The 18,844-nt window shown below is 43.2% G+C and overlaps 1 protein-coding gene across 1 annotated transcript in view; it reads right to left on the bottom strand.

The window, feature by feature from the left end:
- LOC109857270 (semaphorin-1A-like) overlaps nt 1–18,844 on the bottom strand; it is a 193,181-nt gene that overhangs the window by 47,562 nt on the left and 126,775 nt on the right. The window contains exon 5 of the mRNA XM_020433431.1: nt 118–288. Within this exon, the coding sequence (XP_020289020.1) occupies nt 118–288 (171 nt within the window). The remainder of the gene's footprint in view (nt 1–117; nt 289–18,844) is intronic.

Raw genomic sequence — 18,844 nt, 5'->3', positions numbered from 1 at the left:
TTTTTTTTTTTTTTTTGCATTTTCTCTCTTCTCGTTCACATCCCCCGCGCGGATTTGTATATCTCGAAATATCGACGCGCGCGTAATCATCGCGCGCGGCTTTATTACGAGACTTACCTGAATGGTGAATTGTCTGCACATCGGCTTGTAGGCATTTGTGCCGCAAACGAGAAACTTGTCGGGACCCTGTCTGCCGAAAACTCGCACGTAGTTCTGGCACTGGTCCTCGTCGCGACCTTTCAATTCGCAAAGCTCAAGATGCGCCACAGAACTGGACCATAGCAGTCTCTGAAACAAGCAAGATCGAAGCAAACATTATAGGTATCTCTGCTTACTCGTCGTCCTCCTCCGGTCGACTTGGCGTCACGTATACCATGAAGTACGCAAGTTTGTGTAGCAAAATCCGATTAGCGGTCGACCGAAGATTAATGCTCTTGTACGAAAATCGAAATGATTTAAACAGATCTTAATCCCTTTGCCTTTCACAAGAAGAAGGAGAGAGAGAGAGAGAGAGAGAGACAGAGAGAAAGCAATCGTATCGATTCACAACGTCCCGCCGTTCTCTCGCGCAGTTTTTTGCGCGAGAAAAAGGCCTCGCGCGAGATTTAATAATTCCTTCGAACCGCAGTAATTTCACGAGTTACCGGCCCGGTTCGGCAGATTTAGAGCCGGATCCGCGCGAAAAAATGTAAAAGTCGCTCTTTAATGTTTAAAGAGTCGACTTTTACGATATAATTTATTATATCTCGCGTAAAGCCGTACGCGAACGGTATTAAGTGTAACGCGACGTTAAATCTCTTTGAATTGTCGCGATTCCGACGAGAGAGAAATGAGAATAAATGAATATAGTGCGCACGCCCGCAAGAGCGGTTGAATTTTAATCCGACAACGTTCGCCGTGATAATAATGACGACGTAGTACCTTCCTCTCTCTCTCTCTCTCCTTTTTTTCTCACTCTCTTCGTTCTTCGGGCGCGCGCATTATTATGCAGTCCGGGAGGATAACATACCGTATTATTATTCTTTACATTGAAATGCATTGACGAATAACGATCTTTGCGCTGGCGGCAAGAGAGGGAGGGGCCCCCCCACATTTCCTGACTTCGATCCCGACATCGGGAGTACATTCAGCTTCCCTCAGATATGCATCAAAGTCATATCCGCTCATCTTATACATATACGACTACTTCCTCTCTCCGATAAGGAAGAGATGAGTAATAAATAATTTTTCCCCGCGCTCAAACTGCGGAGTTTCTCTTTTATTTTTTTTTTTTGCCAAGACGGCAAACAGGTTTTTTAATCGGATTTTGCAGTTTAAAAAAATAGAACCACGCAAAGGTTCACGAGTAGAGAATTTTAACCCGCAAAAAAAAGTTGGAGAAAGACAGAGTTAGACTAGATATCGGTACTGGAATGTTTATCGCGTTTTTTTTAAAGGTCGACGTGATGTAACGTTGAAATTAGAGACGCGTAGCAAATTGGGACCACCGCCGTGAAAAAGTTCACAAATAAGCAAACGAAAACGAGAAGAAGAGAGGCGGAGAGAGACCCTCTTGACCGCGCGTACAAAAGCTCGCGAACGGAAAATAGAGCATTGAATGTAAAAGAAGAAGAAAAAAAAAAAGGCAAAAATCACGAGAGAAAAGGTCAACCGCAATTCTAATTATGGGACGTTATTATCCGCGTTCGTTTTTAACAAAAATCAAATGTCGCTTGCCGTGACTCGGTCGGGTTCTCTCTCCAGTCCCCCCCCGTGTTGAAACCGACCGGAGAGCTCGTAGCCTCGAGGCAGCGTTAAAAGACACGGACTATACGAAACAACAAGAATGAGAGGAGCGACGACGACGGAGAAGGGTATAAGAACAGGTAAGATAGGTAGGTAGGTAGGTAGGTTACGACAGGGAGCTGCAGCTGCATACTGCCAGGCAGAAATCCTTGAACAAGCTATTCAACTCGTTTTCCCCGGCGCTATACACGTTATATCGTTACGACGTCTCATGGCCAACCGGGAAATTCTAGTTTTCTCGATAATTTTCGGTCGGTCACGCCTCGACGAGAGATGCGCTCTCGCTAAGCCGCGCCCGTTCTCGTAAAGAATTTTCTTTCGCCGGCGCGCGTTTCTCTCGGCGAAATGTGCGAACGTAAATGCGTTACCTTCAATGTTTGTTACTTTGACGCAAACAAGCGGAAACAAACGCAACTATAAAAATACAAAAATCTAAGTAAGAGACAGATGTTTATATGCGGAATAACAAACAAGAATTGTTATCACAAATTCAGATACTAGAATATTAATTAATTTTAACGATTTAAATACTTCCGCTGTTTTTTTCACGTCGTTTCCGTATATTTAGAAAAAAAAAAAAAAAAAAATACAAAAAAAAAGAAAAAGAGCACGAAAACGCAATCGATCCTTGCGGTGATATTCCAGGTGTTTTATTTCGATGAGTTTTTGACGACATCATCTCGACATTGTCACGTCGAGCTATGATATTTTCGCGATTTTGTTTTCGCCGGAAACGGTGCGACGATAGATTTTATCGGCCATAACGAATTAGATAGTAATTCGAAGCGATAGCTCGATCGGGAAATTGGGTAACGAGAGTACATTTAGCACCGATAGAGAAATCAAATTATGTTCCGAGGAAAGCGAATTATTCGCGAGCGCGTGTCGTTATCCGAACGGATCAAATCCAGAAATCTAATTCCGTACTCTCGGTTAAATTTCTAAAAATAATAATACCGACAATACCAAACAAATAGAGCGTGAAATTTTTTTCTGTTTCCCTTCTTTGTCACTGAGAGAACGTGATTAACGATTGTGTGAAAAAATAAATAAATAAATAAATAAATAAATGAATTGCCGTTGAAAATATAAAATGAAAAGTGTCAAAAGTCGTCGACCTTTTCAGAAAAAAAAAAAAAAAAAAAAAACCGACTAACCCACTGACTCCGATCGCACAATTAATGATACGACTTAATCGTCGCTCGAGCTCACGTGTGATTCTTAATTAATTTCCGGTCGCGTATCTCCGAATGATTTCTTGCCCGCGTATATAACAGGCGCGCGGCCCGGTATAGCGACGACGAAGGAGGCCAATTAAGAAGAGCCCGAACGGAATTTCGGGGCACGGATTGTGATTCGGGGAACAGCCGCGTGATGTATTCCGCTCTTTTTGTCCTAATTAGAATACGGTTCTGAGAATTCGGTTGTCGGGAGTGCGGGGAGGGAGAGAGAGAGACTCTAGGACTAGCTTCCGGAAGCGCGGAAGCAGAAACAGCGAGCGGCGAGTTACAAGCGCGCGACGACTGAAAACTTTCGGCCGCAAAATCGCGCTGCATATTCATCGGGTAATACGATTTCGCCAGTTTCGAGACCCACCGCCGCCGTCGCCGCTTCTGCCGCCGCCGCCGCCGCGCGCTTTGGAGCCGATTTTACGGCTTTAACCCGCGGATAAATTCGACTCCGCGACACCCGCGTAACGGGCGGGCGCAATGTGGCGCAGTTGCGGCCGCAGAAACTTCTCGCCGCATTTTTTGTTCCCGCCTTTGTTCCGTCGGGTTTGATTCGGATATTCCGGAGCTTGGATATCTCTTCTCTGTCAGCTGTAACTTTCCTGACGGACGGTGAAAGCGGAAAAAGAGAGGAGGGCGGAGGAGAGGAAGAAGAACCCCTCCCGAGACGTGCTCATCCGCGCGGATGTAAAAGGGAAGGAGATTTCGTCCGACAGGAGGACGAGGAGGTCCTCCTTTATATTCGTTTTTCTACAGAATTAAGTAATCCGCTTTTTGCAATCGATCAAAGTTTCTTTCGCGAGCCGGGGCAAGTTTTAATTAAAACGCGTGAGCAGAAGCCGATCTCTCTCTCGAGAGAGAGAGATCCGGAGAACGAGATGAAGCATCCGAATCCACGTGTATATCCTTCGATCTGTTTGAAGAAAACACACTCGTTTTTCCTTCGATTCGTTTTCGAGCTGCTTCTCGCGAATTGATATCTCCGGAGAGCAAAGTGTACGCGATTTCCCGATTTTAATTCAAAGCTCTCTCTCTCTCTCTCTCTCTCCCACCTCATTTCCGAAACGAAGGCTCGACGCCTTTGTCGCGTAACGAACTCAATCTTGAAGTTTTCTCCGAGTATTTCAACCGCGTTGTATCTCCGCTGCGCTCCTTCCCGCGCGCGCGCTCGCGCGCTCGCTCGCGAGGAAACCGTTTTACAGTTGCGGGTAAATCCAAAAGTTTTTAACGAAGCAACTTAAATATCCCCTTCAGCCGAAACATCAAGAAACGAGATAAAGAGAAATTCAAGGCTATTGTGCCAAGGAAGCGTGGCGCGCGCGGCTAGAGGCGCCGCGAAACATTTGTACTTACCGCGGCGAAAGCAGGGGATGGTACAACGTGTTATTTACGACTGCAGTCAAGTTGTTCGGCAAATAAATTCGGCTATAGACATTAATCGCGCGGGCGGAAACTTGTTCGCGCGCGCGAGTTAGAGGCTGTGCGCGCGCGCACAGCGTCAGGTTCGGACAAAAAACGACACACCGACGAATAACGAGAGACGCCGGCGAAAACTCGTTTGTACACAAAAAGCTGAGTGCGTGCGCACTCTCGTGTAAAAAAATTTTATATTCCTATCCCTATTTTCGTATTCATGGCCGAAGGAAATTCACTTCGCCACTCCTCGCTAATAACATGCGAAAAAGGAAGGTGCGAACAAATTTCGCAAACGCGCGCCGCCGCGCGCGTAGCGTAAGAACCACGCGGGGGCCATAAATTATATCGCACCTGACGCTTAATAATACATCACTCCACGTCGGAGTAACTTACATTTGTCCCGTTTTGAATTACATTACAAAGTTTGGAATTTATAGACACCGCTAATATTCGCGAGTTCTCGCTTGCTATTTTCCAACGTATTGCACATTTCGTGTGAAATTCCGCGCGGCGTTGCTTTGCGTCGTCGGCAAAAATTTTTCACACGACAAATCAAAAAAACCGTGCGAATAATAATATAACAACCGCGCCGTCGTATTTGCGCATCAGACGTTAACATCAGTCGTTTATTATCAGTGCGATGTGAAATAAAAAAATTTACTCCAACGTATCTTAAATCGAGATTTCTGAGTTAATTTCTCCGTCCGTGTAGAATCGCGGTCTTGTGGCGGCAACTTCGGTAACTAATTTTTTTTTTTTAAGCTTTGCCACCCGCATCGAGACTCGCGTGCCATCGCTATCGTTGCCGCCGCCGCCGCCGCTTTGTCGCCATTGTGTCCCGAATGAAGTCGAGCGAGTGTAATTTCGCGACCGGGAGAGCAAACTGCATTCACAACCGTCGCGATGTCTCTCTTTTCAATTTTCCTGCGCCCGCGGCGGAGACGGGGGTTTCGCTTTAACCTGGCGGATTAACCGGCGAGCGGTTGTCATTTTGTACAGCAGCGAGTACTATAAATATATAGTACTCGCTGTATATATACATAATAATGTATATATACAATACATCACGTGGGTTAGTATTTTATCTAATGACGCGGTTAAAACAAAACACCTCTGACCGTCTCTTCTTGGCGGTTGCACGCCGCTTCTTGTTGCGCGCGCGACAGATGAAGAATTGCGATATTGTCCTCTCTTCCCCGAGGCCGTTAGAGAGACGCGCGTCTCACATAATTGTCGCATTATGTTTTTTCACAATTTGATTTGATTTTTGAAGCTAATTTTGTCATTTCAACAAACGCATTTTAATGAAAAGTCGCGGTTTAATAAAAAATTTTTGGTAAATAACAATCTGATAAATAACAGACACCGAAGACGTTATTAACGAAATTATTTTGTGTGAATGAATATTTTATAGAAATGGATTTTTTCTTTAAATAAAATATTCGCTCAAAGGACCGGCAGCCACTGTAGTGTCAACTTCATAAATTTGCATAAAATATACAACGTACATGTTAACAAAACTAGGATATCAATTCTACAAAGATTTCAAGAAAAAAATGCCGGCTTTTTAAAAAGTTAATTACTGAGACTGTTAATCTGGAAAATTACAAGTAATTGAATGAAAACATGTAAAAGCGCGGAACGCACGCGTCGTGCGTAAATAAAAAAAAAAAAAAAACATTCCAATTCACGCACACAAACACGTACACTACACACACATTATACGCACGAGAAAAGATGTTTAATTATTAAAAACAGTCGTGAGAATCGCTTTTGTTGCAATTAAATAATACAAGATGGATATATTCATTAAAACACAGTCTTTTATGTTAGTTTTCATTAAAATCCAACTGCTAGATGCAGTTTTACGAAGCGAAGTGTAACGCGAATCCTTTGTGTTGTGTCTAATGATACAGCCTCTGCTCGAATGCTCGACACTTGACTTTGTTTTATAACATTATTACTAACTACCCGTTCTACGTTAAAAAGGTTGGAAAGCTCTCTTCCATGTATGAATTTAATAAATTGTGAAAAAATAAAAGAAGCAATTCCCGTCGAGCAATTACACGTTCTCGTTCGCACATGAGACTATAAAAGAAGAAGAAGAAGAAAAAAAAAACCTACATCTCTTAGCTCTTAGTTTTCATTGACGTCTTTCAATTCAATTTCTAATTAAAGATCGCGGTTGCGCTCGAGACAACACGTCTGTTATATCAAACACACGTATCGCGCAACACATATCGTAGCGACGAGACGCGAGCGCATCTCGAAAGAGGAGAGATTGATTTTCTTCTCACGCAGAGTCGAAAAAACAATTCGCTTCTCTTTCAATGTCCTGCGAAACTCTCCGGCGGAAGAACGACAGCTGGCCGAAACATCTTCGGCCAAATTTGCTATGGTCATCACGCGCGTCCCGAAGTTTTTTCCCGAACGACAAGTTCCCCCCTACGTTCTATAGTTTCGATTAAACTTTTCTAATTCTAACGTAAGACTACGCGACTACGCGAGCTAACTTGAAAACACCGAAATAACGATATGAGGCGTCGGAACGTCGTCGAAAACTGCTTGCACGCGCGCCGCTGCATCTCACCGTACAAAGGGAGAGACGCGTTACCACGTTTATATATTATACGACGAAATTATTCGCGTCGAAGAAACTCGGTTGTTCGCTGTTCGGAATCGTTCGTCTTATTTACAAAAGGCAAAACAATAATTCTCACTGTGCGCCTTGTGATCCGCGCCCGTGTAAAGACGCGGGAATTATTATCACAATTAACATAAAAGGGAGGAAATGTTGCAATTTGCGATGTGACGCAAAGTTTACGTCAACTGTAGACTCTCGTCTAGAGCCGCGCTGCAACGCGCAGTGTGATGCAAATAACAGAGAGCAAGATTTGCCGCGGGCGGCACGACAAGCGCATATAGCAAAGCCGGCCCCCCCCTCCCCCTCCGTTACACAGGCGGCGTGACTCAAATTTTATTCAAATAACAGAGCGAACTTTCTGTCACTAACTGTCACGAATTTGCGGTGTGTAAGAACACACCGCAACACACAGCGCAGCAACAGCAGGGGAAGGGGAAAAGGATTTACGACGCGACGTTCTCTTGCGCGCGGCGCGACGCAACAGCTTGTCATAATCTCGCGCTCGCAAAGATGCGCGCGAATTCACTCTCCGAACTTTTCGCCAAGTTCGTGTCATTCCGCGCGCTTATTCAATTCTCAGAATCATTTCTCTCTCTCTCTCTCTCTTCTCTCTTCTCGCGATTCTAAATTTTCCTCGGGAAATATTCGCAATTTCGATTTTATCGCGCACTTTGCAGAAAATTTACGAGACTAAATTTATATTTCTCACACCTTTGAATTTAATAATATTCCAATTTGGTTCTTAAAATATAAATACACGCTAAAACAAGAAATACAAAAAAATAAGTCAGACGTAAAATTAACGCGACGATTTTAAGACGATTGAGAATGTTTTTTTTTTTCATTTCGTTTAGAATTTTTTTTTTTAATTTCGTTAAAATACATTTTGTCGTTTTATTTACGTGTGTGCGTAAAAATAATTCTTTTTTAAAATTCACTCGACTATGAAAATCCAACTTTTGCGTGCAATAGCATTGCGCATAATAACTGTGCGTATTGTTAATTGCTTACAATATCGCTCGTGCGCACAATATGACCGCGTGTTGCATTATATAGCAATATTGCGTGTGTATTATTAAAACGAATCGCCAAACAATATCGCAATAAAATTATTAATGCGACCGCAACTTGAGCCGAGAGAGGTTCGAGCATTAATATATGAAGGACATCAGCAGCGACGATTTTCAGCTTACAAATTAGCAATAATGGACGGTTCTCGATCCTTTATTTACCTCCCGAAGCAAAGTGACCCGCGCAACGTATAATACGCGCCCCCAGTCCGTGTAACACCGCGACACAGTTCGTCCATGTATTATAAATAGTGCCAGCCGCACAACGAGAGGATTATGTTGCGAAGCGGTATAACGTCTACAATATTTATAGTTTCAAGCAACGTCGCGGAGTCGTGCGGCGGGTTACGTGCGCTATAATGTGAATGAAACGTTTTAATATTAATGACGCGCGCGAGAATGCACAACATATTTCCGAATGACATTGAAAAATACACATATAGCGAGGAAACGTCGCGTCCTTGCGAAAATGTGCAATATTGCGTGTTTCGAGGTGCGTCGCGCGAACAAAGCTTGGAAAATTGCGACGCAAAATTATCTCAAACCAATTTGTAACGATGATGCCTGCGTAACGCGCACGCGATCCGAGATTCTCTCTAAACTCGCAGGGAGAAAAGACAAATCGGAACAAGAGATAAGGTTTAATTTAACAATCGCGCCGCGTGCGTTTTGGTCTTTAATGAAGCGAGAAAATTAATGAAAACGTGTAGCTCGAGGATAATAAAAGGGCGCGCGTGTAATCCTCTTGCGCGCAGCATCCTCTCTACTTAGGGCGTAAGATTTTCAGACGCTTTGCGTTCGTACATCCGTGCCGCGCTTTTATACAAAATTCTAGTATTACTTGGCAACTACTTGAATATACGATATAAACACGCGCGGAACAGCGCGATACGTTAACATAAACTGTGCGGGGCCAGAGAAACACAGCGCACGAGCCCTCTCCGGAGAGGGAAAGAGAATACACTACATATGCACGTATATGCAATCGGGTGTTCGCGAGCGAAACAATAGAACGTGTGCATGCACGATCCGCGCGCGGGGCGCTCTCTTTTTCTAATTTAATTTCTAGTAGCCGCGATACTCTAAAACCGAGCGATTTTTCAATTTTGCGAAAGGAATCGAATTCGTGCCCGTTGCGCGAAATGCACGCGGGTCGCGCGCGTTGCATTTCGCGCACGATTTTTCTTCCGGAGAAACTCTCTCTCTCTCTCTCTCTCTCTGATCGTCGTTAAATCATCTGTACCCCCTACCGCACGCTTGAAAGACGACACGGAGCCGATATTTTCAGCAAAAATCGAAGAAATAAGTTAATTTTTTTTTTTTCGTGCAAAAAAAATTACAAGAAAAATTTGGAAACCGAGACTGCAAATAAAAAAAAACACGCCGTGCGCTTAGTCGTATTTGACGCAATTCCTGCGGTTCGACAAGGACCGACTGAGCTTAAAGTAAACACGACACCCGGCTCGGGCATAAATAGCGCGCGCAGGAAAGTGTTTCAGGTGCTTCAAAAGCCGTTTCCACTTCGGGAACGGGAGGTTTGAAGAGCGGCACTCGAGACTCGTTACTTCGCATTGCGTTGCGAGGCGCCATCATCGCGCGCTCGCGCGAGCTGACACGAAGATGCTTGAGAACGCGCGAGAGGGTGCACTCCTACGCTCGCGCTTGATGCCTCCCTAACGAACATTTAAACTGCGAACCCATACACGGCGGCGAAATTCTGACATACACTCGTCCGGAAAACGAGCTGTTCGCATCGACTGACAGAAACACACGCACACACACACACACACACAAAACCATAATCACGCATCAACTAGCAATAACGAGTTCTCTGAATGCTTCTTTGGCCCTCGGGCCAGTCGATGTACAGGATGTTTTGAAATCGGAAAATGAGAACGAGATTTCACAGATTATTTGATTAATTTTTGAATCAAATGTTGTTTCAAAATTCGATAAAAAAAAAAATTTCCGAAGTCGATCTGTCGATTTAATCGAAAACAACAGGAAAAGTTTGCTCGACGCAAATTGTGTGGAAAAAAAAAAAAATTTCCATCTTGTTTGAATTTCTCTTCGGATTCAAATGCGAGTCGATAATGATGGAACAAACAAAAAATATGGATCGATGATGAAATTCAGTCGACGATTTTCTCGAGATGTTGTGTCTCGAGCGCGAACTTCATCTGCTTTGATGTTTCCAGATTTGTTCGTTTAAAGCCGAGAAGCTGCGGAATTAAACATTTACCGGATCTTGGAACACCCTGTATATACGCGCGCATGTGTACGTGTGTTGTATAGAGCGGCAGAGCGAAGTTAATACTCTTACGACGTGTGCATAGCCAAGTAATCCGGCCTTTATGAATGGTGCAGGTGTCGTCTTGCGGCGCTGCACAATGTGCAATCATAAAGGGAGTACTCTTCTGCCTGATGGATCTTTCTGAATTTCAGTGTCTCGAAAACGAGTACCTCGAGGGCTCTCTCTCTCTCTCTCTCTCTCTCTCTCTCTCTCTCTCTCTCTCTTTCGCGCCGTGTACATATATATATAGCATGTACATATATATATATATATAGTGTTTCTTTATTGTCGACTGATTTTTAAAGCTCCATTCAGACGTCGAATCGGGGTTAGTAAGAATCAAACCAAACGCCCGAGAGAACATTCGCCGCAAAGTCATTAGAATATTTCCGTCTCTCTCCGATTTCTCTCTTCATTAAATTACTTTTATATTGGATACAAAAAAAATTATATTTAAACACTGACACAGAGTGTAATCCCTCATAAAAAAAATTCATGTGTACCGCAAAGTGCGCGTTTTTGAGTCGAACATATCGCATCTATTGCCTCTTTTCCACGTTGCCGATTAATTGGTTGGCTGATCGAGTCGAATCGAATCGGTAAGATCGAGAGAGTAGTAAATAATGACGGAAAAGCGATTTTGACAGTTCGCGTCGTACACGTGGAAAAAATTAAAACCGTGACTGAAGTAAAGTCACGCGACGGAAAAGAGTAGAAAAACAACATGTGGCTAAAGTAACGTGACTGTTAATTTATATTATATATAACACTAAATAATATTATATACATAGAATTTATTATATATTATAATATTATACTTTATATTGTGTTATATATATTATACACATACTACAGTAAGATCACTGACCTCGGTCGCGTGACCGCGGCGGGGTTACTGACCCCGGCCGCGCGGCCTTGGCGGGGTCACTGACCCGGTCGCGCGACCTTGGTAGGGGAGGGGGAGGTTACTGACCTCGGTCGCGTGACCGCGGCGGGGTTACTGACCCCGCCGCGCGGCCTTCGCGGGGTCACTGACCTCGGCCGCGCGACCTTGGGGTCAATAATTTTAATTACAGTATATATATATATATACATATATATGTGTGTGTGTGTATTATATGTTATATATAATATTCTCTTTTTTACTCTTTTCCCTGTCACGTGACTTTCGTTACGTGTTGTTTTCCCACTTCTTCTTCTTACTATTTTTTTCATCTTGATTTTCATACGTTATTTCTGACCTCTTTCTAATATGTATTATATAGTTTGTAAGACATATATACTAGCTGTCATCGCGACGACAGGTTGTGTTCACTGAGACACGTTAAAATAAAAACAATAATAGCGCGTGCGCGTAACGCGCGCCTGTGGCTAGTAAAATAAAATAAAATAATAAACAATAAAAAAGAGACAAAACGTAATCGTTATTTTTCGCTACTAAAGCAAAGCAGAAAAAAAATAAGAAAATATTATAGTTCTCGAAGAACGAAGAGAGAGAGAGTTGGAAATTCGAAGACGCGCGCGGTCGACTATATTTTCAGATAATATCGGTGGTGCGATAGCGCAAATTCTTTTTCTCAGGCGTATTCCGACGTGCGTGATATATACTGCGGTCTCTCTTCCTGTCGTCTCGGCTTGAAAAAGGTGCATGTGCGTATTACCCCTCGCCGGTCCGCGCGGCGGCTTTTCCTTAACGGTAGACATAGTGGCGCCTTTACCGGCCATTATTTTCTATGTTGGCGGGGAAAAAGGCAGGGACGACCTCTTGTGCGGCGCCTCACAATAGAGTTTAACGTCCAGCTCCGCGGAAAGGCGCCTCAAATACACTTTCGAAACAAGCTTTTCATCGTACATCTCACACGCTTTTAGGAGAACACGCGAATTCGTTCCGTATTTGCCGCCCGCCTTAACGATTAACACATATGTTCGCACGCGTTTTTTGCTCTTGGCGCCAAAATTTTCTCGCGTGTCACAACAACAGAGTGCCGCGCACTCTGTTTATATTTGTTCGAGATCAAATTCACGTAGGATTTTAGATATATTACACAAAACAAAACTGACAATATAACCGATACAAGGAACAAGCGTCCTGGATATAATCCGCGCATTGATATTTACTCTAACTGATTTTTATCGCGAAAAAATAGAGTAAAAATACAGGAGTCCGCATATGCGGTGTAAAAATATACCTTTTGCTATTGTATATTTACAAATTTCCGATTCGGATATTGTAAAACCAATCGCTTGCTGATTATATGCTCGATAACCAACTATCTTTCTGCATTTCTCTCTTGTGTTTGCTTTGTTCTTTTTATCGATGTATTATTTTTGTTATTTAACAAAAAGAGATACGTGTGACCTCCTCTTTTGTTATTCGCGCGAAATCGTCATTGATTCGCGCGCGTTTTGATAAAGGATTGGAAATAATTTATGCGCAGTTATTATTATTAAAAAATTTAAATGCAATATGCAAATAATATACTTTCACTGTAAATAACAGATTTAGCGATATATTGTCTTTTATCTCTTAATTGTGAATATTTCTGTGATGAAATTACACATACGTAATATATTAATTACGTAATACGAAGTCATGCTAAAATACTAAATGCGGAAATGAAACGCAAATTTATCAACACACAGATTTATCAAGTAATAATTGTTAATAATATTAATTAACTGCATATTGCAAAAAAATAAAGACTGTGAAAAAGCAAAAATAATTTGGTCGCTAACAAGCGATGAGAAGATAAAATGCGTCTAACAATAAGTGGTGTAAAATGTTTTTAAAAAAATTATTTGTCCGTAACAATTATTTTTATTTGTCACTGAACACACGGAGATGCGTTCTGAAAAATCAGAGATTATTTAATAAACTCAATGTGAATGGAATTATTTGTTCTTTTGTTTTAAATACACTATTTTTTTTTATATATACAGTTGACTTTCTTTCAATTTTGCACACAGGCAACAATTATATCGCGCGATTGCGATTTTCGAAAAAATTATCTCTCTTGCAACAACGAAATTTTGTTAAATAAATTAGCAAAGATGTACACACGAACGCGAACGCCCACGCGTGTCCCAATTCGAGTCTCTCTAACAAGATCCCGGACGTATTGAGGCCGACGTTCCAAAAATTCCTCCCGAATTCCAAAGTCCAACTAAAGAATTCGATGCTGCCACTCCGGCGCGAAATTAAATTTTAAGCACACCCGGAACAACCCGATACCGATAACGACACCCCCCCCCTCCCGACACGCCGCGCTGAGGCACACACACGAGGTCTGAATAACAAAAGACGATCCCGACGATCACATGGAAAAGAAGACACTTTGGCGCATCTTTCAAGCGCTACCGTGTGTAATGGGGGTGGAGTCACCCTCTTCTCTCTCCCACTCTCTTTTTCTCTCTCTCTCTCTTTCTCTCCCTTATCCTTGCTAATATTTGTTTGAGCCACGCCAACCATCGTTCCCCCGCCCTCAACTTCTCGCTCGCTCATCGCAACATCAACCCCGTGGAGAGAGAAGGGTTCGCCATCCCCCCGCGCGCGCACGTACCTATTATCTACCCTTTCTCTTCCCTCGAGTAGACACAGAGGCGCCTTTAGCGAGACACAATTTTGTATGTAGGAGGAAAAGGCTGCGCTGCTGACTAATGGCGCGCACTAATTGTGCCGCTGCAGCACACGAAGGCGCGGGAAAGCCCAAGTTACAAGCCGCCGCTATGAAGTAACACGAGGTAGATGAGAGATGCGTGTATGCATATGTATAGTATATGCATATACATTACACACACACACATACCCACAGTGCACGTAGAGAAAAGGGGAGGAGAGATTGCAGAAGGCGGCACGAGAACGAAGGGGGAGGGGGTGAGTGGTTGGAGGAAGTTGGTCGGAAAGTAGTATACCGAGTAGTAGTGCACCCGGATGAAAGAAAAGAGCGAAAGGAGGGAAGAGAAAGGGAGGATTACCGCGATAAATAGATTAAATTCGTCCCCCGGATTCTCCCCCCTTCCATTTGATGGTGCGTTAAGCGGAAATATATGGATGGCACGCGACCGGTTCAGCGCGACAATAAGTCTAGGGGCTTCGACGACGACGCCGCGCGACGTTGAGGGTGACATTGCGGCCGTTGCGAGTTTTTTTTTTTTTTTTCAACGTTGCGGCGTAAGCGTTGATCTACGAGAGGTGCTAGAATTCCAAAGTCCCCCGCGAGAATGTCGGGGGAGGATCACGGCGAAACTCGTAAACAAAATAATTGTCGCATTTCCGTTGGAGTACCAGCGCGACATTTATGGAAGATAAAAAATGTGTCGCGCGTATTTCTGAGATGATTTAATTATCCCGCGTGATAAAATAAAAAAACGCGATCGATCGACCGTTGAACGCGCGGCCGGCGCGCGAGGAAACTTCTCTTCCCACACCAATAATACAAAACGGTGAATTCATTCTTCGGAATCATACATCATTTATATATACGCGGTAACGTAATATCGCGTTTCGAGAGAATCATAAAATATCGTTGTGGAAAGAACTTTCTTCCCGCTCGATTGCGCGCGTGATATATTTTTGGCACAGTGGATTCGACGCGCGGATGCCACACTCTGCGGATGCTGCACGCGCAGGATGTATGTGTGCGCGCGCATACAACGAGACGGTGTTTACGGGGGATCGCATAATGTTTGCGCAGTGTACCCGGAATTATCGGAGATAAGTGCGAAATCTCGTTTCGATTGATAGCGGACCAGAGAGATCAAGAGACTCGACCTTCGTTCCACGCGCTTATCGTCGTCTCCGATAGCGGATGAGTTTATGTCGTATCGAGTGACTTATTTCCGGGAACAAACATTTGCAAACAACGGTTTTGATAACCGCGCATTTGATAACAGATATATAATTATAGTCGCTCTAAATGCGATTACACGCGATAATAAATATAACGACACGAGAGAGTTGTTCTGTTTATAAGCGACGAGCGTGGTTTAAAATACATAGATACACGCCATATCGACGCGGAATAACGCGAATCGCAATAACCATCCAAGATTGGCAAGGTTTTAACGAGAAATTTAATTAATTTCTAACTGACTTTTCGACGTTTTCACTTCCAATTTGATTTCGAGCGGCGGATACACGCGACACCGTTGTACACAATCGCATTTGATTCGCGAAACAAACAGTCAAGTGGCGCCGGAAGACGTTTCGATCAAAAAATCCAAAATCCTCCGACTCGCGTACCGACCGGAATTTTAAGTTGCGTCGCGTAAACTCGTTTTTATTCGTCATCATCCGACATTTTTAAAAATCCCCGTAAAAGCGTTCAACGTCTGCTCAACTGACGCGAATCTCCTCTCTTCATCCCTGAGATTATCCCCCGTGCCGCCGTCGCCGTCGCCGTCGCCGCTGCCCCTCCGGCAATTCTGCGGCGATCCTTCGCCGGTGATTTCGCCAAGGGCGAAACTTCCCCCATCATCTTCGCGAATCGATCGTCCCGACCAGAATAGAGTCCGAATGAGGCGCGGGAATGAAAGGACATCGCGGAAGAAAAGGAAGTCAAGAGGACAGAGTGAATGGTATGAAAGAGAGATAAAAACTCTAATGCAGCGTATCGAGAAAAAGAAAAAGAAAATGAGAGGCACAGAGAAGAGAGAGATCGAGATATTCAAGAAAAAGCGATAAAAAAGGGGAATAAGGACAGACCCGAGCAGCGGCAGAATTAAGACGGAGGAGGACGAGAGGGAAAGATACCACAAACCGATCCCGCGATTGTCAGAAGCGAACAGGAGGAAGGAGAGGCGGACGTGGATATATATACAAAGAGACGCCGTATCTCCTTACTTCTGCTTTCTCTAACGCAAGGAGAGCGAGAGAAAGAGAGAGAGAGAGAGAGAGAGAGAGAGAGACTCGGGTCGTGACATTATCGCGACGGTATTAACTCGAATCGAGCTTCCGTTAGATCGAACCGCAATCAGCTGCAACGAGCAAAGTCGACGATCGAAGGGGGCGGATACGAAGGGTACGGGGAGGAAAACGTAAGACGTTCGACACACACACCGGGGGTCATTGTCCCGAATATATAGGAGCGATCCAGAGAGCCAGTCCAGAGCTTTCGGGTTCTCCGGCAAAATGACCGTATCTCCATAGCTCCCAACCCTCCCTCGGGATATCGAAGGCCCGAATGTTTTCATCCGCGCGTATATACACGCGACGAAACCCTACGATCATCATCCGCTCGCTTCGTTACCGTCGAATTGTACTTGAGAGGCGACGCTTGCGGGTTTTGTTCTCGTTGGAGCGTAGCAGCCGCCCCTAAGATATTACGCTTTTTCCGGAACGTTAAACTTTCCTCGATTACTTCTTCCGGAAAACGCGAAGGGGTTTCGAAACCAGATCGAATTTTCCCGCACGACTTTCCGGTGCAGTCGCGCTCTCCTCTCTCTCTCTGTTTTATATTATTCCAACAATGGTCGAGAATAAAAATTGTAGGCACACCGATCGTAAATTCGGTCGACAAAAATTCGAGCCGATTTGAATTGTCTTTTTTTTTTTTTTTTGTTTTTGTTTTTTTTTAGAAGAGATCAAAAGTCAATGTTATTGTTCATTTCGATCTCGATAAAAAAAAAAGTGTCCTACGTGCGTCAAGCAGAATTTCAATATCCTTTTTTTCTTCTCCAAAACTTTGAAACTAAGATTCCGATTTCCGCTTCGCTTCCGCTGTTTCAAGAAGAAGAGAGTTTTTAACTGCCAACTTCCGATATCGGGATATTTCTTCCCTTCACAGTTGGCCTGTTACCTTTTCGTAAATAAACGCAAGAAGAAAATGTACGATGCACGCCGACTAGAGGAATTTTTTTTTACACCGCCTACCACCGAGAAAGAGTGATTTAGCTCTCTTCGTGAGTTACGCCGCGCGAGAGAAGCTGCGAACGAAATTAACGGGTCGATCATCTGGATTTTTTCGCGTAAATTACGCGCCCGACAACGTGCAACGCGAAACTCCACGCAAATCGCTCTCGGATTATGAAAATGGAAACTTGCCCGAGCGATTTATCTCGGGGGGGGGGGTACGTAGGGGGGTAGGTAGTTGCCCCGGCGCGAACCCCGGCGGGTTGTATGTGTTATACGACCCCGAATGTCGGCTACAGTGTTTTCTGAAAGTTCGATTCGTACGATACGCGTCCAACTTCGGTTCTTGTTGAAATTTTTTCGATCCACACCTCTCTCCTTCCGACCAACAGCGAGCGGAGAGATCGCGCGCGCGCGCGAATTTATAATCCGCGAAAACTTCAGCCAAAAGTTGGGCCACGCGATCAGGCAAAGTGCCTCTCGCGCAAGTTTATATATCTTAAGTGGCATTTCTTACGATATTCCCGCTTCGTATATATTTTACAGTTATAGACCCCGCTTTCTCTCTCTAAACGCTATATATATACATATACTAATATATGTTTTCAATAATCGCACCCCCGAAGTTTGCGGGTATGTGTGTTCACGCGCCTGATAATGTGATTATTACGCGTTCGTAATCGCGCCGAAATTAATTGTTACTTAGCGAGTATATAACGTATTTCAATATTCATACGAATACGCTTAATCAACTATTAAAGCGATATAATATGTATGCACAATCAACCTAATTCTCCTCGTAATAATCATTCATGAAGTCTCAGTGTATGAAGTTTATGTATAATTTCTCATCGGAAATATCGTTCTACAACATGCATGTATACACCGAAAAAATTGTATTCTTATTTTGAGGATATCCCACTTACTTTAAGTATATTTTATACTAAAATAGGCGCCAAGAAGAGTTTTTTATTTTAAGAGGAAAATCCTCTAAATAGTAATATTGATAAGAATATATACTGATTAGAATATAAAAAGCCTCTATAGAAAAACATATATATCTCACTCTCGAAAAAGACTATATTCTTAAATTAAGAATATATTCTTAAATAAAGAATATATTCTTAATTTCAGAAGAATATTATCTAAAATCTTTAAGAAGATTTTTTAAGTATAAAATCTTCTACTTACAAGAATATAATTTTTTCGGTGTATTATACATATATGTAGGAACAAAATTATATATTTCATATTCTTGTGGAGAAAATATTAAATATCTTGTTTGTCGTATCTTTGTCGTGTCTCTGTATTAACGGCGAATCTTTCATAATAAGCTTGTATATTTACGCGACAGTAGAGGTGACAAATATATTATCTGTCCTCACCTCTACTATATTCGTTGATCATCGATTGCGACTCAACCGACAGATTCGAAATGAAAAACAGAGTCGAAGTAAAAGGTATAAAGCCGAGAGACGACAGAAGATCAGAATCCGCCGAAAACATAAGACGCCCGAAGATTTTTGCGTGCTCTGACTTAGTAGCCTAGAGTGTATA

The sequence above is a fragment of the Pseudomyrmex gracilis genome, unplaced genomic scaffold (genome assembly GCF_002006095.1).
Source record: "Pseudomyrmex gracilis isolate BER0280 unplaced genomic scaffold, ASM200609v1 scaffold_153, whole genome shotgun sequence".
NCBI classification, from domain to species: domain Eukaryota; kingdom Metazoa; phylum Arthropoda; class Insecta; order Hymenoptera; family Formicidae; genus Pseudomyrmex; species Pseudomyrmex gracilis.
The sequence above is the reverse complement of the archived record's forward strand: the minus strand, read 5'-3'. Positions and strand labels throughout refer to the sequence as shown.